The sequence below is a fragment of the Miscanthus floridulus genome, chromosome 6, assembly GCF_019320115.1.
Source record: "Miscanthus floridulus cultivar M001 chromosome 6, ASM1932011v1, whole genome shotgun sequence".
In the NCBI taxonomy this organism is placed as follows: Eukaryota; Viridiplantae; Streptophyta; class Magnoliopsida; order Poales; family Poaceae; genus Miscanthus; species Miscanthus floridulus.
The window spans coordinates 25,459,381-25,481,414 of NC_089585.1; the positions used below are offsets into that span (position 1 = coordinate 25,459,381).

The 22,034-nt window shown below is 45.0% G+C and overlaps 1 protein-coding gene and 1 pseudogene across 1 annotated transcript; one reads left to right on the forward strand and one right to left on the reverse strand.

Moving 5' to 3' along the window:
• Positions 1 to 10,351: 10,351 nt before the first annotated feature.
• Positions 10,352 to 17,045, reverse strand: LOC136461891 (homeobox-leucine zipper protein ROC5-like). The gene is made up of 9 exons (XM_066461251.1): positions 16,460 to 17,045; positions 16,093 to 16,334; positions 15,842 to 15,959; positions 14,966 to 15,688; positions 14,756 to 14,857; positions 14,408 to 14,635; positions 12,790 to 12,967; positions 12,159 to 12,532; positions 10,352 to 11,017 (listed from the first exon to the last, which is right to left on the reverse strand). The coding sequence occupies exons 1-9, from the start codon at positions 16,565 to 16,567 to the stop codon at positions 10,664 to 10,666; spliced, it is 2,427 nt and encodes an 808-aa protein (XP_066317348.1). The 5' UTR covers positions 16,568 to 17,045; the 3' UTR covers positions 10,352 to 10,663.
• LOC136460371 (uncharacterized) lies at positions 16,739 to 21,735 on the forward strand (annotated as a pseudogene).
• Positions 21,736 to 22,034: the final 299 nt, after the last annotated feature.

Sequence of the window (22,034 nt, forward strand, 5' to 3'; positions counted from 1 at the left end):
GGCCGCCGTCATGGTTGTTGCATTGGCTGTCGGCAACCCTGGAGCACGTTGGTTCCGACAGTGAATACGTGTTTCGGAGTCGGGGTCACCAACAGAAATCACGTTGCTTCGTTCTTCCAAGGTCTCTCGCGAGACTTCTGTATTCCAATTCCAAAAGGACTAGCAGTGGTACATTCGGTTCATGCTACAACAGTCAAGTCCTAAGGACAGCCAGGCTTGTTTAGTTGACGAAATTTTTGGCGAAATGATATTGTAGCACTTTCGTTGTTATTTGACAACTAGTATTCAATCATAGTCTAATTAGGCCTAAAAGATTCGTCTCGTGAATTTTATCTAAAATGTGTAATTAGTTTTATTTTTTATTTATATTTAATGCTTCATGCATACATCCAAAGATTGAATATGACGAAAAATCTTGAAAAATTTTGGAAACTAAACACTACCCAAATTACTCGTTGACGCCGTCGCCTCCTTTTCCTTTGGACAGCCGGACCGGAGACAACTGGTGCAGATGACAAACAAAGGCCTTTCAGGCTTTCAGCTGTACCGTCTGTACGTACAGACTGGCTCCGTAGACATAATGACCCTTGACCCGTCACCATCACCGAAACGGCCAAGTGGCGCATGCAACGAAGAGCTGGCATCTGCTGAAAACGAACTGCTTGGTGTTTTACGCCCCGAAACAAATGCGGCGCTGTCATACTGGATGCCCGCCAAGACGAGCAACTGTACATTTTACCGAACAGCAGCTGTACATTTCATGTTGTGAGAGCCCGCCAAGAAGAGCAGCAAAATCGACCAAATTAGCAAGTTAATTACTCGAACCATTTTACTGAACACTACAGGTATATGCAACAAAACAGTAATAAATACTTCAAATAAGGTCTTTGTCTACCATGCATGGGATTTTTTTTTTTGGCAAGGATTAGCTCACTAACATATCAAAGAACATATCAGTCTTATGTTTTCTACACAAATGCTAGGACGTGTGACTTTCCATTAAGGTAGAAAAAGAGACATACAAAGAATTCAAAATAAGGGCGAGGCAATGGCAAGCCTCTAGACTACATCACAAAATGAGGAAAAGCCCTAGAAGGCTGAGAGACCTCTCATGAACACAAGGAAACACTGAGCCAAGGAAACAAAATTACAACGGATTGTTAATGTTGTGAAACAGTGAGGCGAGCAGGCACCTGCACACCAATAGACACCTCTCCACCGGTGATCTCATCTACGGACAGTTAGGATTAGTAGTAGATTAGCAGTTAACACCGTCACCAAAGGGACATGTCCTTTGGGTGGGCAAAGGTTGCGTCCGTACGACACAACCCTTCATATGTATATAATCTTATGAGATCAATGAAAACAGTGATGGTTGTTCCCAGAAATCATTCCATTTACTTTCAACATGTTATCAGCACTTTTGCTCTACTGGACAAGAGGAAGAGAACGACGACGACAGAGGCACATGCCTCTGAACCCCCATCGGTAAGCATGGCAAGAATTGACTTACCGTCACATGTTGTTCGTCAACTGTTCTTCGCCCTTCGCCGCATCGGTGGAGTTCGCCGTGGCCCGATCTGCCACCACGGCCACCATGGACAACGCCGCAGCGTCTTCGAGCGCCTTGGGCCTCGTGTTCGCCGCAACAGTGCCCATGGTCATGGCCATGGTGCTTTTGGCCGCCTCTTTGACTCCGCTGTTCGTGGCTTCCGTTCCAATGCAATTCCTCGCCACCGATGGATTCCTGTTCATGGCCGCCATGCTTCTCCTCCGCATGATCTTCGTCTGCAGAGCCAGCCACCATCTCCTCGCCTTGGCTTGGATGGTGCCGGCCCCAGCAACGCTACGCCACCAGTCCAGGAAGGCCCGGCGCCACCAGTCCAGGAACCCCCGACGCCACCAGTCGTTGAAGCCCCGGCGCCGTCCGTTGATGAAGTGGTTGTCGAGCCCGTCGCTGTCCCCGCGTACATACTCAAGGAGCTAATGTCGCCAGCACCAGCACCGCCTCGCTACTGGTGTGACTTCTGCAAGGAGTACACGCTGATGCCACACACGCTAGAGTACAACTACACGCTGCCATCGCCCACACCGGTCGATCCGACCCAAGTGGTGGCTGATAGTGGCATGCCCGACGGCATCCACAATCCTTGGATCTTCAACACCGTCTCCACGCCGATGCTCCAGCAAGTGAAGACCGAGGACGAGGACATGGTGGCTGCCCCCGGCGTCGGCAACCTCTTCAACCCTGGTGGCACGCGCGCGGCCAGGACCAGTGTCCCGCTGTACAGCTTCTTCGACGCGGCCGGCCCCTCGGCTCCCCCTCCAACGGCTCCTCCTCCGCCCGTGACGCGCGTGGAGGCTGCGACCCGCATGAAGGAGCAGGCTCTTCCGGCGACTCCTCCAACTTCTGCTGAGGGCAGCGCCACCACGCCCCCCTTGATTCAACGCCTCCTTGGCTGCAGAGTGGCCGTCGTGGACAGGCGCCCGGGGATCCGCTGGGGGATTTGGAACCTGGCCGTGCTCGGCCTCCCATTGGCGGAGGTGCTCAACATGGCTAGCGGCGGCAGTGGCTTCTACTCCCCCGATGAGGGGGAGTCCTCCTCGAACTGAAGACTGGCAGCGGTGGTGTAGTGGAGGGCAACGACGAGGTGGTTTGCGGCGGCGGCGGTGGTCTTTGAGAAGACAGCGACGACGAGCGGTTAGGGTTGAAACCCTAACTGCCGTCCGAACCCTCTTTTATGCGTTGCGCGCACGGGATGGGCCGGCCCAAGGCCGGTGCCCTGGCCTCCCTCCCCTTCCCTGTGCCTGCCCGATTGGGCCAACCTGGGCCCAAAATCAAAAATGGGTTCAATCCCATTTCAATGGCCTGGCTGGCTCCTTATCTTCTTTTTATTTATTTTCAGCATTAATTCGTCAATGACTAAGTTAGTCTCTTATAATTATGTGCTGTAAAATTAAGTACTCTTATGTTTAGTCGCTGACTTTAACTATAGTTGTACTTGTGATATTTTATCATTGTAAAATATCCATTTATGATATTATTCAAAGTATTTGTCCCTGTATGTATGACAAATACAATAAATAATATCCTTGTTATTACAAGCATGATCTTGCAAATTATTTATTCATTAATCACTTTTGCAATCGATCATTTTATTTAAGCCCCTTTTATGCTTTTTGACTTTAAAGCACTACGCGTTTAAATAATGGATGCGACATTTTATGTATATTTTCTCATCAATTGTATAACGCGCATGTTCCCTATTTGTTTGTTGGCCATACATAAGGTAGCACCACTGTTGCTACTGCAGGATCTACACTAAGTAAACACTTAGTGACTATCCTCAACGTGCGTACCCAACATCACAAATGAGAACATTTGGTCTACATCTTTTCACAAAGATGACTACCATTAATTCGTATTCCTATTGGCCATACCCAAGGTAGCACCATAGTTGCTACTATGGGATCTACACTAAGTCCACAACTTAGTGACTATCCTCAACGTGCGTACCCAATTCGTTTGTGAATTGACTAAGGTCTACATCATTCTTGATGACTACCTAAAGACGTGTTTATATATACAGCTTGCATAATTACTTGGCATCTACTGTAAATACAGACTATGTTCAATTTGAGGTCTACACTTTTACGGTGACTACCTCTATTATTTTATTATGCACATGAGATCTTTATACCATTAATAATACAAGATTTATCTTGTATCTATCTTGCATCCTATAATTACAACACACCACAACATTTTAATAACTTAAAATGTTTTGAAGGTTTGCCTCGTGTAGGATCAATGACCGTCAAAGAGTTTGATTTGCTTGCTCTAGACGACCACAATTATCCCACATGGGCTGTGGACGTAAAGGTTAGTCTTGCGTCCCGTGGACTTTATCGAGCTGTGTTACCACCCGAAGAGAGTGTTGCACCTCTTGATGATCAACATGTATACACGGCCCTATATCTCATTAGGAGCCATATTCATCCTAATCTTAAGGCTGAATATTTGTTGGAAGAGAACCCACGAAATCTATGGAATTTTCTTAAGCAACGCTATGAACAACAAAAGGCACTTGTCCTGTCTACGACCAACTATGAGTGGACGCAACTTCGCTTACAAGATTTTAAAACTATGAGTGATTACAACCATGCTGTTCATAGGATTTGCTCAAAGTTGCAATTCTATGAGAAAGAACCTACAGATGTGGATAAAATAGAAAAGACTCTGTCTACTATGCTTCCCTCTGAAACGATTCTTCAACAACAATACCGTGAAAGACGTTTCTAGGTTTATTCTGAGCTTATACAGACTTCACTTGAGGCCGAAAAACATTCTGAACTTATGGTTTGGAATAATCAACAGCGCCCCGTAGGGTCTGCTCCATTGCCTGAAGTACATGCTTACACTAAGAATAAACCCATATTTGATGGTGGACTTTCTGAGACCCATCCTTAGGGAAATTCCAAGAAAGGTAAAAACAACGCAGACGCAATAAGAAACCCCAAACTCGTGTTTCCAACAATGGTAAGAACATTTTCAAACACAGGAATGACAAACCTGTGTGTCAGAAGTGTGGTTGTTATAGCCATACTACAAAGAAATGTCGTACCCCAAGTCATCTTGTTGATCTCTACTTAAAGTCTATGGGTCGCCGATGTGCTACACCAGGACAGAAATATGAAGCCCACTTCAACATTCGACCTGACACCACCAGGAATGAGGCTGGTTGTTCGCAACAAGTTTTAATGGAACCAAGCAACAACGACATACAAGGAGGCGAGGATCTTGCTGATACGGGGAATATGATCGTGGAATATGCATCCAATGACATATTTGGAGACTTTGAATAGGCTCCCAATCCCTTAGATTCTAATGTCTTTATGTCCTAGTGATTATAATAGTTAAAATAATTTATGTCCTATGTGTTGAAAATATTTAATAATGTCATCACTATTTGGTTTGAATATCCAATAAATGTAATGTACACATTTGATATTCAATAAATAAAGTATGTATTCTATATATCATCAAAGAGTTTTATATCAAATTCTTTATTTATATATAGTTTCTACGGGGGCCAATCTGATGGAGGAAGAATTATGCCTAGTGGACAGTGGTACCACTAATTCTATACTTAGAGAAACAAAATATTTCCAAACTCTTACAAAAGGACAAGGAAATGTTTTGACAATCGCCGGACGCGATGCTACAATAGTTGGCTCTGGTCGTGCCACTATTGTACTCCCCATGGGTACCCAAATTACAATTGAGGATGCATTATTGTATCCCAATTTAAAGTGTACCTTATTAAGTTATAGAGATATCCGTCAAAATGATTTTCATATAGAAACCCGTGATGACAATAATGAGAAAATTCTCCTCGTTACTAAAAATAGCGGATATGGCAAACGAATTGTTGAGAAAATTCCCTCTTTTCCATCCGGATTGTACTACACATACATCAAACCCGTACCGCATGTTGCGTACAAGGTAATTTTTCAGAATGTTGAAGCATTCAAAATTTGGCATGAACGCCTTGGCCATCCTGGTATAGGGATGATGCGAAAAATTATCAACAATTCTAAAGGTCATGAGTTAAATACAGCTAAATTCCTAAAATATTCAGATTTTATGTGCACTTCATGCGCTACAGGGAAATTGATCGTACGGCCATCGTCCGTTAAAATCCAAAATGAGCCATTAAAATTTCTTGAACGCATTCAAGGAGATATTTGTGGCCCCATACAATTAATATCTGGACCGTTCATGTACTTCGCGGTTCTAATAGATGCATCTACTCGATTGTCTCATGTGTGTCTTTTGTCCACACGTAACCATGCATTTGCAAAAATTATTGCTCAAGTTATTAGACTTAGAGCACATCATCCTGAACATCAAATTCAATCAATTCGAATGGACAATGCTACTGAATTTTCCTCAAAGACTTTCAACGATTATTGTATGGCTTTGGGAATTCAAGTTCAGCACTCTATCCCATATGTCCATACACAAAATGGTTTAGCAGAATCTCTTATTAAGAGAATTAAACTCATTGCAAGACCGTTATTACAAAATTGCAACCTACCAACTTCATGTTCAGGTCATGCAGTCTTACACGCTGCTGACTTAATTCAATTGCGACCAACTGCATATCACGTAGTCTCCCCATTGCAATTAATACGTGGGAATATGCCAAATATTTCTCATCTGCAAAAATTCGGTTGCGCTGTATACGTACCGATCTCAATGCTAAGCGTACTTCTATGGGCCCACATAGGAAACTTGGTATCTATGTGGGATATCTATCTCTATCAATTATCAAATACCTCGAGCCTCTTACAGGGGACTTATTCACGGCCCGATACGCTGACTGCATATTTAATGAGGACCATTTCCCGGCATTAGGGGGAGATTTCAAGTACCAAAACGAATGCCAGGAAATCATCTGGAATGCCCAAGGCATTCTCCCCTCAGATCCATGTACTCTAGAGACTGAACAACAAGTTTAAAAAATCATAAACTTGCAACATATTGCAAATAACTTGCCATAAGCATTTAATGATTATAAGGGTGTCACTAAATCCTCTTATCCTGCTAGCAATGCGCCCGAAAGAGTGGAGGTACCAATAAAAATCATTCAACTCCCACTTCCAAAGAAGAGGGGGAGAAGTACGGCCGCTCCTAAGGATAATGCTACAAGTTAGCGTCCAAGGATATCGAGGGCTAGATCCTCCAAATCAGTAAATCCAAGCCAACCTTAAGTTGGTAGACACCCAATAGTGAATAAAAATCCAACATGAGGACCAAATCCACATCCCGGATCAACAATGCATCCAAATTCTGATCCTGAGATATTGGAACACCCTGAATCCATAGTTTTGGGAAATGTTGAGTCAAATAATGGGGTGAAAGAAATTTTCATCAATTATATACATTCTGGAGAATCATACGATCGTAAGACTACTGTTGTCGACATGTACTTCTCCGCAGCAATTGCAGAAATCTTTCTCAATGATCTAGATCCCAAGACCATGGCAGAGTGCAAAAAGCACTCAGACTGGGCTCAATGGAAAGAAGCAATTCAAGCTGAGATAGCCTCGCTCACTAGAAGAGGGGCATTCACATCTACAATACCTACACCTTTTAAAGTCTTTCCTGTAGGCTTTAAATGGGTTTTTGTCCGGAAACAGAATGAGAACAATGAGGTGGTGAGATATAAAGCGAGACTAGTAGCACAAGGGTTCACGCAGAGACCCGGCATTGATTACAATGAAACCTATTCTCTAGTAATGAGTGGAATTACTTCCCGATACTTAATATCATTGGCAGTTCAAAATCATCTATCTATGCAGTTGGTGGATGTGGTGACAGCATATCTATATGGGTCACTTGATTCAGACATATACATGAAGGTTCCCGATGGAATCCAAATTCCTAATCCAAACACAAATCGCAACATGTATTGTGTAAAACTACAAAAGTCATTATATGGCTTGAAGCAGTCGGGACGAATGTGGTACAACCGACTGAGGGAATTCCTTCTAAAGAAAGGATACTCTAACAATGATGATTGTCCATGTGTTTTCATTAAGAAATCTCGAACGGGATTTTGTATTATATCCGTGTATGTTGATGATTTAAATATCATTGGCAGCCCAAAGGATATAGATGAAGCACGCAAACATCTAAAGAGGGAATTTGAGATGAAGGATTTGGATAAGACCAAGTATTGCCTAGGCTTACAACTTGAACACCGTCCTTTAGGGATTTTAGTACATCAATCAGCCTATATCCAAAAAATATTGGAGAAATTCAATATGGATAAATCATACCCTAATAAAACTCTGATGGTTGTTCGTTCCTTAGAAATAGGGAAAGATCCATTTAGACCACGGGATATTGGGGAAAAGATGTTGGGACCAGAGATCCCATATCTTAGTGTCATTGACGCACTTATGTATCTTGCAAATTGCACCAGGCCTGATATCACATTTGCAATGAACTTACTAGCTAGGCATAGTGCGGACCCAACTCGCCATCATTGGACGGGAGCGAAGTGTATCCTCAGATACCTTAGTGGAACAAAGGATCTTGGTTTATTCTTTAAGAAAAATCATGATCCCAGTATGATTGGTTATACTGATGCAGGTTACTTATCTGATCCCCATAACAAAAAATCCCAAACAGGATTTATATTCCTACATGGAGGTACAACTATTTCATGAAAGTCTTCTAAGTAGACTCTGACAGCGACCTCTACTAATCATTCTAAAATTATTGCTCTATACGAGGCATCACGAGAATGTGTATGGCTTCACAGAATGATTAACCACATACAACAGTCATGTGATATTGGTTCAATTGAATCACCTACAATTATCTATGAAGATAATTCCGCTTGTGTTACACAAATGCAATCAGGTTACATAAAGAGCAATATCACTAAGCATATTGTTACTAAACTATTTTATCTCCATGAATTACAACAAAACGGGGAAATAAACATCTTACAAATCAAGTCATGTGATAATCTTGCTGACCTATTTACTAAGTCCTTACCAACTTCTGTGTTTTAAAAATTGGTACATGGAATTGGTATGCGGCGACTTCAAGATTTGCCAGAATCAGGGGGAGACATCTCCTAAATGTTGACCTGTACTAGCATTATATTATACTCTTTTCTTTCACACGTTTTACTTATAAGGTTTCTTGTTAAAGTTTTAATGAGGTAATATTAACATAAGCATATGTCATATTTTCTATTTTCTCCACCAGGGTTTTTGTGGGAAATATCAAAGACACATATTGCCCTCACAACTCATACATGGTTTTTTCCCTAAAAAGGTTTTTCATGTGAGTTATCCAAGAGGCAATACCAATAATATGTCGTCATATTTTCTCCTAATTTCCCACTGGGTTTTTACAGGAGTTTTAGCGACATATCAATTTATATTGCTTCTCATATTTTTCCAGAAATGGTTTTTGGAGAAGTAATCTATATGTCGTATCTCCAATATTTTCTCCATTGGGGTTTTTAATGGGATACCAATGACATAGTGATTTATTTAAATCACACTCATATATGCTATTTTCTCCTTATTTTCCTACAAGGTTTAAAGGAGTTTTTATAGCATATCTATACATACATATTCCTTAGATTTTTCCCACAGGGTTTTTCGAGGAATCCAAGCTTACGGCTGCATTGATCTTAAGAAAGATTCGATCAAGGGGGAGTGTTGTGAAACGGTGTCTCCAAGCGAGCAGGCACCTGCACACCAACAGACACCTCTCCACTGGTGATCTCATCTACGGACAGTTAGGATTAGTAGTAGATTAGCAGTTAACACCATCACCAAAGGGACATGTCCTTTGGGCAAAGGTTGCGTCCGTACGACACAACCCTTCATCTGTATATAATCTTATGAGATCAATGAAAACAGTGACAGCTGTTCCTAGAAATCATTCCATTTACTTTCAACAGTTAAAAGCCCTTTTGCAGTGAGAAATGTGTTCAGACTTCAGACACTTTCGTGGGGCTGATGTTGCAATTTTTAGAAAGGGCCCTAAAGTTCAAAAAAATTTGTGTTGGGGAAAATGGTGCACAAATTCCAAAATTAGCAGCTAAAATATTACATGCGTCTAATTTCATCATCTACAAATTGGCACCTCATTTTGTGTGTTTTTTATGGAAAACGCAGGAGAGCTACACTTCATTATATTAAGAAGAGAGTAAAGGGCAAGAGCCCAAACAACGCCACAAACACGCACGCACTCACACCTCACCAATTTCTAGGATTACATTCGTGCCCGTGACAAAACTACATAGGGCAACCACTACAAAGCTAGTCGCTCTAAATACCGGGGAGGAGGGCAGTCAAGAACGATAGCCCTTAGCCCCTGCCATAGACCACAAGCAGCGCTCCTGACCAGCTGTGATCAGAGCACTAGCTAAGTTTGGAGATGCTCCATAAAAAACACACCCCCATTTTCTGTGTTTTTATGTGCCTTGTAGACGTTTGATGCAACAGATGGTCTCCAATCTCTATGTTTTGACCGAGAGCCACAGAGCACAGTACAAGAAAATCAGTCAGAGCATCACCAAATTTCTAATCCCTACATATATATTGCAGAATAAATTTTAATTGATATAGCTATATAAGCATCACCAGGTAAACCACTACACCACTTTATCGATCAGACATTATTGGCTGATAGTTTGATGCCTAGCTACACTTACGCATGCTACCATGACCTATGGACGACACCACTACAACCCAACATTTCTGAGCTCTCAAGTTTACATATAACATATAGCTTACCTCACAACAGAGAATGGACAGTATATATATTATAATAACTAAACAACGAGCTGGCCAAAAACTCAACGTTTGATTCCCTGATGAAACGACGGGACTGAAACATAAGATTGTCCACTATGCAAAGGTCCTGTATCAAACAGCCAGGTTGCCAGGGAGAACAAGCAGACGATAGAGACCGAGTCAATACCCGAACCACCACCATTGCTCTGTGCTAAGGACCTGTCCGAGCTGGATCCTTATCACCTAGCAAAGGTTTCTTTCCAGCACGAGGTTCGTTCTTGACTCAGGCTCGTCGTCGGCGACCACCCCCCTGCGGCGACGGCGACACTCAAGCGTCGCACTGCAGCGCTGTCTTGATCTTCTTGATGGTGCAGGATATAAGGTTGTTCACGGTTTCTACTGATTCCACGGTGAGCTTGGCGGTCGGCTGGCTGTTGACGAGTATCTGGAATGCAACGGTGAGTAGCGAGCCACCTGTCTTATGCTCGGCGCCGACACTGCTTGGGCCGTCGGGCAGGATGGCGAACCCAGACGGCAGCAGGGCAACGTAGGTGGAATCCCCGCCGTTCATGACGAGCTGCATCGCCGGGATGTCCACCGGAGCGTACACGACCATCGAGCCTGATGCATCAGTGCAAGTTTCCTGGAGGATCAACATGCTGCTCTGGTTGGCACTCATGGCCTGCAGTGAGAAAAGTTACAAAACTTGTTCACACACAAAAAAAAAAAAAGTTACAAAGCATGAGAAACGTTTGGCAAAACTTCAGAATGCCCGCACCAGAAATTTAAATAAAATAAAAATAAAATGTTGAAATAGTATGGCACAGTATTATTGATGAATGATGAGAGATGCCAATAGTTAATGCTTGACGCGTAAACATTAAATAAGCGTCAGCATGGGGTTCGAGGATGGCCGGATAATGTATTCACAAAATCCGAAGAATCATGCAAGGGAAAAAAGAAAAAAAAAACAGAAAACTGCAAGACATGGACCGGCTTTTTTTATCCTAACAATTTGTACGCACTGAACAGTACAGTACAACTGCACAAAGTTGTCAACCCCCACACCTTTCCAAGCAGATCTGCGCGCTGTATGGTCCCACTTTGTCCCTTTCCACTGAACTCGTGAAAAAAGTTCGGTGCTCCCCAGTTCTCACACTAGCCGGCTTTAAAGCTTTTGGACAATGATCACGGACCTTTTTCATCTCCCAGCAGTATCTGATAGAAAGCTGACAGACTTTTGCTGGTAGTTTTCTCCGTGTCGTTATCGGTTTATATAGGATATAAAAACATGCTGAGAAAGTGTTATTTTATGTGAGACTTCCCATAAATTACTTGTGGCTTTAGTAAGCGTCAGGATTATTGCTCACTTCCTTTTTTTTTTGTTTGCTAAATTTTAAAAAGTGAGCTGTGGTACTCTAGTCTAGACCTTAATTGCCAGAACGCAGAGTGTATTGGGAAACCTCGATCTGAAAGAAGTAACGTTCATGTTTCCAGAAATTACGTACTCGGGGCAAAAACCTCTTCTAAGAATACTATATCATATTCCTTCTCTTATTCATCGGAAAAGAGTTTTCAGGACAGTTAGATCGTGGAACAGAAATCGTGGAACGTGGTACATTCCCTTTTTAAAGAGAGGGTTTTCTACTGCAGGACAAGTTGTTCCCCAGTTCCTAGGACAAGGAACGTGATACCGTACCATGTTCCCAGGACGAGGAACGTGACACCGTACCACGTTCCGGTTGACACTGCTCTACATATACCATTTGAAAACAGCGGAACAGAGTGCAGTGGTAGTAGTGACAATAAGCAGTAATACTCACACTGGCTCTGAGGAGGGACACCGAGTTTCCGTGCTCCTGCCCCTTGGCAATGTTAGCCATCCCCTGCATGGGGCCTCCGTTGCTGAGGATGTCCCACTCTGCGCGCAGCTGCTCGTCACGTAGGAAGTTGGACAGCTTCTCCGGAGCCACGGGCACCCACACCGATGTGGCCGCACTTAGCACCACGCCCGGTGGCTCCCCAGGCTCGTCCACGCTCTTCCGTGCCATGACCCGCACATCCTCCCCGATGCTGCCTGCCGCACCGTCCAGCTTGCTCCATTCACGTGCAGACGACGCGCTGACCCCAGCGCAGAAGTTCTGCGTCATCCGCCGCGCTAGCTTCAGCATGCTTCGCTTCCCCTCTTGGGTTATGACTGCACCGAAAGCCGCACATTATGATAACTAGTCATGCATGCATGCCCCAAAGTTAATTAAAGCTAGCACCTATGTACTGATCCATAGATATTTTTACATCTGGTGAAAAGTACTTATATATATCCCTTGATATATTTTTTTTGAAACAAACAATGCAGATACTATTGAACTAACAAATGTTTACTCTGTATATGTAAGCAGTCCTTTACAGGCTGTACATGGAAGATGGCAACGAAAGGCTCAGACTTTCCTGTACCTGACGAGTCATTTGCTGAAACTGTATCAGGGGACATGAGTATGGCCAGGCATTCACACTGGCGCTGCAGCATTGCAAGCCACCGCCTGGCCCCAAAGGCCAGCCCGGACCGGAGAAGTGGTCTATAGAGCTGGTGTACTGATGCCTCATCGTATTCTGTATGCTCGACCCATGTGACCTACAGGGTAAATGCATCCGTTAGTCCATAAATGCACGCCCACATGCAATTGTCCGCAAGGGGGGCTCTCTGCAGAGCAATACGGCACTTATGTGGGAACACTGTAGAGATCGCAGTCCTCTTTGTAACTTGTGAAGTTTTTTTTTTCACGGTGGGTCATATGGGTAGACTTGAGGAAAAAAAAATGGGGAGCTGTTTGCCCGTTAAGCAGTCTCGAGATGTGAAACCACATGGATCTGTGACCGTTACCTGTGCCTTGATATGATCTAGATAGAGCAGACCACAAAGTGATAATATAAATCAAGATTTCATTGCACATGGATCAGATAACAAGTTTAGCATAAATCTGACACGCGTTTTTGAACACTGTCCCGACTCCTAGCTTTCGTATGGCAATACAAATCAGTCCTAAAAAGCTCCCACACTGGGCTCTTCAAATAACCCAAAGGTTCCCATATACTGGTGTGCATGATAAAGAAAGAATGCAATTAGTTTAATTTATTTTGTTTTCTAAAGTTCTTGGATTAGGCAATAACATTTCAAAATAAAACCTCCAAAATTCACAAAGTCGCTTTTCTTTCAGCTTAGTGTCTGGCATAAAATTCTATAGTATAACTTTATATTAATTCCGTCATCAGTGGCCCAGATCAAGATCATGTCAAGACTTGTGCAAAACCCGAGGACACAAATGTTGACATCTTTTAACCCCGATACATGAGTCCATGGTCCAAAGTTCAACATACAAGCAGGGACAGATTGATTAAATTGCGGATAAGAAGTTACCCAAGGTGCTCCAACCGAGGGGTACGTGGAAGCATCTAATCCCCTAAAAAAACCAGTGTTGCGACTAAAAAACCACAAGGAAACATGCTTGGGGAATAGTGTTGGATCCATGAAACACTTGATTATTCCTAAACTAATTGTTTAGCCCCCCTCCTCGTTGACCAAGCAGTTTGTTTATTTGGGTTGTGGGCTCATGACCCTAATTAAACTATTAGCCCTTGACTTGTGAACACTATGTTGCATGGGCATCACCAAACCACACCATTAGATTAATAGGACGCTATAAAAGAAACGTTGTACGTAGTCCCAAGTTCTGAGAGTGAGGCCGGTGTGGAGGTAGTGGAGAAGAAGTGGAATTCATTGTTAGTACTAAGCTCAGGAGTAAGCTCTGACCGGTTACTTGATGTAAAAGTTCAGAAACTTTACAGAGTAACAGTCACGCTAACTCGATTAGGCCCACAGCTGTAGCTCCTATTAAGTAGGCTCTGTTCGGCTGCCATTATAAGCTGGCTTATCAGTTATGGTACAGTATTTTTCTTCTCAACAAATCAGCCGTATAAATCAGCACAAACAGCTTATAGACCAGCCGAACAGATCCTTCTCGACATGCGAACACTACAGACAGAAACAAAGTAAATGGATTTTGGTTGCTAGTACCTTGCAGTAGCCATTGGGAGTGTCTTGCATCACACAGCCAGAAGGTAACCTCCTGCACCTTATATTTCCGGCGTTGGATGCTGTTGCAGAGTTCTGATCTCTCACCAATCCATCAATGGACACGTCCACTACTGCCCATGCACCCTCAGCCAGCTGCTTGCAAAACCTGAGAAATGTGACCTCCCTGATGGGCACTAAAGGTGAGAGCACCTGTAGCTCAGCCTTCATCTGTTGCACCAAAGCAAATGCAAATTGAATTTAGGAAGTATTCAGAAGCACTGCAGTCACTGGCCACTATAATACATGTGCATATGATCAAGCCCAAGGAGGGAGCTGTTTGGCACTCACCAGCAGCAGCGCACCATTTCTACTTCCTGCAATGCCGGATGTCACCTCCTCTAGAACTGTGGCCTTCGCGATCATGCACGAGAACATGTCCGACCACCGTCTCTGCAACATGGATGGAGGAGAAATGCCATGTAACATCAGCAAAAGTCTTGGTACTAGGCAACAATGTTATGAACCGAAATTGCAAAACAAAATGAACACAAAACAAACCTCGTCCATAAGGGTCTCAACAAGAGCAAGGCTGTTGTCGATGATGACGAGGCCAGACTCCCTAGAGGCCTCGGACACATAGCCGACAGGCTTCATGCCGACGCACGGAAGGAACGAGTTGGCATACTCCTCAAAGTTGAGCAACTCCTTGGTGGGAGAGCCATTGAGGCTGGGAAGCCACAACGGCTCGTCAATCTGTGCCAGCTTAACTAGTTCATCCATGGCGCTGATCGCAAGCTCCAACAGCATGGACCTGTCGATGCCCACCATAGGCGGGACAGATCCGGTTGTCCTTGCAGGCGTGATCACCGTGCCCAATGGGCTAGACACACCCCCAGCAAAGTCGCCCATGGAACCAGGCATGGTAGCAGCAGACGGGATAGACCCAAGGCCGTGGAGGCCGCCGCCGACCGCCAGCTCGAGCGACGAGCTGGGCATGGGCAGCGACAGGTTCGGCTGCAGCATGGGCCCGCCCGAGAGGATGGACATGGGCTTGCCGAGGAACTTGGTGGCGAGGGCATAGACGCGGCTGAGCTCGTCCTTGAGCCGCGCATTCTCGATGCACAGGTGCTGCTCCTCCAGGGACACCTCCCCGAGCATGGCGGGGCTCCCGCAGCTGCCGCACATCGGGCTGCGCATGGCCTCCCGTATCGCCATGTTCTCGGCGCGCAGCTTGTCGTTCTCCTGCTTGAGAAGCGCGTTCTCGTGCCGCTCCAGTTGCGTCTTGGCAGGCGAAATCAACGCACGGAACGGATATAAACCATGTCAGGATCCAACGAAACCAACGGGCTGAAAAAACTGAAATCGGGGCGAAGGAAAGAAAAAAAATGGTACGATCGGTGGATGACGAGACAGTGAGTCCGTCCGGCCGTTTACCTTCATCTGCGTGCGGCGGTTCTGGAACCAGAACTTGACCTGGCGCGGGTCGAGGCCGAGCCGCTTGCTGAGCTCGCCGCGCTGCTTCTCGTCCGGGTGAGGGCACTCCTTGAACAGCCTACACACGCGAACGCAACGCAGCACGATCCATCCATGCATTAGAGGACAAACAAACCCCGAAACGAAACGATGCGAATGCAGGCATGGCACTATGGCGGCGAGAAGGAACGGGCGCGGCTGTGCGTGCTTACCCTTCGAGCTTCTGGATCTGCTGCGGCGTGTGGCGGTGGTAGCGCTTCTTGCGCTTGCGCGGGTTGCCTGGCTCGGCGTCGTCGTCGTCCTCGGCGCCGCCGGCGGACATGGCGTCCAGGTGGTCGCTCCCGGAGCGGCTGTCGTTCTCGGCGTCGGCGTCCCTCATCGCCATCCCGCCGCCGTCCCCGGCGGCGCCGCTCCCGGGGAGCATCCGGCCGACCATGCCGCCGCCGGCGTTGTCCTGCGAGAGAGATATACAACACCACATTTCGTTTCGTTCGTTCAGGGAAAACGGAAACCAAATCACTCGAAGGTGAAGCGGAAATGGAAGGAGGAAGGAGTGGGAGCAGGCAGGCAGGCGCGTACCAGGCCGAGGGAGAGGGCCGGCGAGGACGAGAAGCCGGTGGAGAACGGGAACTGCATCCCTCCGCCGCCGCCGCCGGCCCCGCCGTCGAATAGGCTCCCGAAGCTCATGTCGCTCCTCCTCCTACGCTAGCAGGAGAGCACGGGATCCGCGCGCCGCGCACCGTCGACTCCTCGGCGGAATCCTAGCCGCTGCGCATAAGGGTAGTAGTAGTGATGAGACGAGAGGAGCGAGGGGTCGACGGTCCAGCCCCCCGCGCGCGCGTGAGTCTGTTCCGTGAGATGGAGCTGCTGCTGAGGTCCGCAAAATCCCAAACCCTCCACGGCGGGCGGAAGGCGGAGGCAGGCAGGGAGGGTTAGCGAGGCGCGGCGGATTTGATGACTGATTAAAGAAAGGAACGGGAACGGGAACGGGAACGGGGAGGGTCAAAAGAGCAAGTGGAGGTGGAGGGGAGGAGAGGAGAGGAGAGTAGACGACGAGGCGGGCGCAGGACAGGGAGTCGTCCAGCCAAGGAAGAGTCCCGTCGTGTGGACGCATGAAAAGGCTGGGATGGATGGGGTGGAGAGTGGAGACGGCGCTGACGCTCCCTGTCCTCCCTGAGTCGCTGCCTGCTAGCTGATGCGCGCAGGAAGAGAGAGAGAGAGAGAGAGAGAGAGAGAGAGAGAGAGAGAGAGAGAGAGAGAGCGCAGTCAAAGGGGGCGGGCCGATGGGGTCGGGGGTGGGGGCCGTGTGATCTGCTGGATCCGACGGGGGTTTGGTGCGGCGATTCAATGCCGAGGCAGCCAGCCAGCCATCCGGGCGGGGGAGACGACGGAAGGGGAAGGGAACGGAACACCGGGCCGAGGCCGTTGGGGCCGGCCGTGTGAATGCTGCGCTGCCGAGGGGGACCGAGCGAGCTGCGCAGGTGGGGGCCCAGGCGCGCGCCTGGCAGAGGCGTTATCACACGAATATTGAGGCGGCGCTGCTCCCGTCGTTCGTTCGTTCCTTGTTGTTTGGTGAGAGGTACACCGTCGGCGTCTTGGCTCCGCTGGATGGATGGACCGGGGGCCGCTGTATGGGGGCGGCGCCCGCTGCTCAGCAGGTCCGCCTCACGATCACGGCCTCCTCTTCCTGTGCTGTGCATCTACCATGCCTGTTTTTGGAGAACTCTTAATGCCATCGGGCTGGCTGGCCAGGCCTTCGATCTGTTATCATCAACACACAAGGGGGGCTCAGCTCGATCAAGAAAGAGGTGACGGAGATGTGGAGGTGCACTCATCGCTAACCACGGTCGTTCTACTAGCTAATATGCAATTCTCGTTATCATTTTCCGCGTGGTTGGATCGTTGGAAATGGGCGCCACATGCGCATTTCACATAAATGTCCCATCGTCCAACCATCGAGGACATGGGCAGCGTGTTCGGCTGGCCATATATATATGGCTGGCTGGCCCCCTTCTTTTTTTTTAGCTGGAGCAGTATTTTTCTTTCACAGAAAACCAGCATAAAACAGTAAACATCAGCATGAACAGTACAGATTTAGTGCCAGATTTTCAGTATGGCAGCGTGTGTCCGTAACCCCAATTGGCTATATATGTTCCATATACACGATGCATGCACGTTCGAGAGTATCTAACAAAGTATCGGTGTTTTTTTAGCAATTTATTATTTTATGTGATAGGCATACCGAGGCCCTTGTGGTGTGCATGACTTCACAATCTTAGAATGTACTGATTTAATGTCGCTCCTGCAAATATTTTTGTGGTGACTCCCTCGTATGTATACATACATATATGCGAGTAGATTGTCCTGACCCAGTGTCGCTCCTAGAAATGTTTCATGTACGTGGTGAGTCCACGTATGTACATTCATGCGAGTATATGTGTGTTGTGTGCTGTGTTTTGCAAAATAAAACTAAACATACCTTATTTTTTCCAAAAAGATTGACTTGTTGAAAGTGAAGTGATGCCATTATAAGTAAGTGCTCTGTCATGAAAAAGATGGAAAAAAAGACACGTACGGAGTACTAACGTGGAATTGTGTTGGTTTTCTTCCTTAATCTCTTACAACTAAAAAGAACAAAGTGTGGACATCGTTTTGGTGCGACAATTGCCTTGGTTCGTCCGTTTGCCACCCCATGCGATCGATCCCACCTCCGTACGACAATCACGACAGTTGTTGATTTTCCTTGCATGAGACCCGCGTGCGGTGGCAATCATGGCAGTTTCCTTCCATACAAAAGGAAGTGCTCCCTCGCGCGACCATTTCAGCGAAACTACTATCAATCAATCAAATAAAATCAAATAAGAAATTACTAGGTAGCGTCTAGAATGTACATATTCCCTGAAATGAAGCCGTGACGTTAGCATGGTCTCTGAAATATAACTTTCTTGCATGCAAAAAGGAAACTACTATCAATCAATCAAATCAAATCAAATAAAAAATTATTCTCATCAAGAGGTTATGATTTTTCTTCATGCAAAACAACCGAACATGACTATCTACCACGTTGCGGTGGCGGTCGATCCCTGCAGTGGCGGTTGCGCCGCTGGCTGACGGGAGGTGGCTGTTCACTGGCCTTAGCTAGCAAGAGGACAATCTCACCCTCACCCGCGTCGTCCAGGAGCTAGCAAGAGGCCAATCTTGCGGGGTCGATTGCGCCCAGGCCGAGCACTTCGCTGATCGCTGCTGATTCCTCCTGCTTTTTGCAGGAACAGGCATATATGATGCTGCCGGTGGCGAGTACGTGATCTCGAGGCCTTTCGCATGCCCCCTGTAGGACACCGAGGAGCTCGTTGAAATCGGTGATTGTGAGTGTACAGACCAGTGTCAAAATTCAGTCAACCTTGATAACCGTTTTTTCCTATTTTTGTATGGTGCTTAATCTGCCGTTATACCATGGCGAGCCATTGAGCAGGATGATGTTGGGGACGATGATGAGGAAGAAGATGATGGGGTTCATACACCGTTGATATTTTCTATCTAATCTTTGCATGACTCGATTGCCACGTGTAATTTTGTACCTTCGGATAGTTTCATAAAAAATACTAAGATTATTGCTGGTAATAATACAAACAGGGACTGTTTAAGGTAGTGAAATATCTTACCACATCATTTCTCTGAGCTCTAGAATTAATAAGGTGGTAGTATGTACTACTAAATCATAATCTTGAGATGGTAGCCATAATTGGCTTCTTGCTAGAAAGAGATAGAATGCTAATCGAATTTACATAATCTTGTGATGATGTTCCCACCTCTGTGAACAAGCAGGCATGACAGTTTGGAAGAAACTAGCAGTGACTTGATATTTATCTTCTATTGGTGAAGTGAAAGCAGCAGCAACTGTTGGATTATTTAGATAAGCAAGGGAAATGGTTGTTTTTGTCTCCCTGTTTTCTTATGCTCAACAGACTTAATTTATGACTATAGCGCTGGTTATTTATGCATTCCATTATACATCAATGATTCATTCGTGATTTGTTGCCTGTAGATGTAAAATAACAATCATACTAATATCCATTGCTTTAATATTTGTCTGATCTTTTTATGTTTAAATGGTGTAAGTTTTGTTCCTTTTTTCTTTGAGATGGATTTTTTTTACTAATAACCCGCAGATGATAAAGTAGTTGAGGGCAGAATCAAGGATGATAGCACTGTTGAAGGCAGAGCCACCGATGACAAAGTTGTTGAGATAGAACAAAGAATGATGAGGACATTGAGGACGGAATAAAGGATGATAAGGCCATTGAATGTCAAGTCACTAATGATAAACCTATTCAGAGCAAAGTAACTAATGGTAATACCATTGAGGACAGAGAGATTGAAGGTAAAGCTACTGAAGAGGCAAAGGAGATCGATATTTGGATGAAACTCCGAAATGTGATCAGATTTGGGGCACTGACTATGGAATTGCTAATACTGAAGAAAACCTAGCTGATAATGGCAACTAAGTTTCGTATGAAAATAATGAGGCTGCTCTTGAGGTTTCTCTCTACTTTGTGGTGCTAGAGCATGGTTGTTCATCACATAAGTTTCATATGCTAGCTCCCCATTTATCTAGGATTTACATTCATGCATAAAAAATTTGGTCCTCAGATAGGAAAGCTTCAGTTGCAAAAAATTCAGTTTCTAGGCTTCTGCTTGTTTCAAAATCTTGTGGCAATGTTGTTTCAAGGTAAATTATGACTACGCTCTACCGTTTGTTTCCCTTATTGTTGTTAGCATCAATTCTTTCAGATCAAAATTTAAGAAGTAAGAACCTAATTTTGATGTAGGTTGACATTTTGGCTATCAAACACATTCGTCCTGAGAGATCGTCGCACAAACATTTCGTACTTCACGGCACTCAAGTCCATTTAAGGTTTTCGGCACAAATGGTGCAAAGAAACCTGAGAGGAGTTTTGCTACAACACGATAGAAAAGTAACTACAATGGCAAGTATACCCAATATCATGAAGCTGCTAGATGATTGGCGCGAAACTAGCACATTGTAAATGCATTGGAGAAGATGTGGTGGCATATAAAGGTTAACCCTATTACTGTCTTGGCACTTTCCAAAAAGCTGAGTATGGCTCCTGTAAAACAGTGATGAGTAAAACCTACTACAAACTAATTCATTTTTTAGTTTTCTGAAGGATTTTCATTTCACATGCAATGACACCCCACATGCAAACCCCTATAGAAGATTTGTCAAATCCAAAGATTGGGAGGTTGTTAGGGCTTTCTGGGTGATTAGCAACATAGGAGTTTTTCTATTGATCTCTGGAAAACTGCATTTGATGATGCATTCAGTAGAAGTTGTCCTCTTCGTGCTAGTGGACATGAGTGTGGATGTTTACCAGTGTTGGCAAAATTGGTATGCTTTTAGATGCTGATTTTTGTTTATTTGGTAATGGTATATTTTCATGAATTTTTTTATGTTTCTATCAGGTGATGGAGCATTGCGTAACTCATTTAGATATTGCTATGTTTAATGCCATCCTTCGTGAATCAGAGAATGAGATACCCACGGATACTATATCTGACCCAATTGTGGACTCAAGAGTTCTGCCGATTCTAGCTGACGACTTAAGCTTTGGATCAGGCACACAACTTAAGAACTTTGTATGTGCTTAAATTATGAAATGCTTGCAATTGCATGATGAACAAACAAACAACCTAGAATAGGGACTATGCATGACACCTCCCTTGCACTATTGATTGTTAACACATGATATATACTTCTGTAGGTTGGGAATTGGTCCAGATGGTTGTCTGATACATTTATAGTTACCTATCCAAATCTAATTATCTTGTTTTGAAAGATATTACCTTTGTCTTTTTTCATGCATGCTAGGGCCCTTAAACTGATGATTTATAGTCAAGTTAGAAGGTAAAATACTAATGATTTCTTGAACTTTATAATGGTCTATACAACATGAAGACTTATGTAATATTGGTGTTCCGTACATCGTACTTATAGGTAATAGTACAACACATGTTCATATATATGTTATCGTAACATTGTTTTTTTCCCGTTGCAATGCACGAGCATTTACCTATGTTTACATATATACTCGAACCTATGTACAGAATGGTATGGAGATGCGGCGGAACTTAT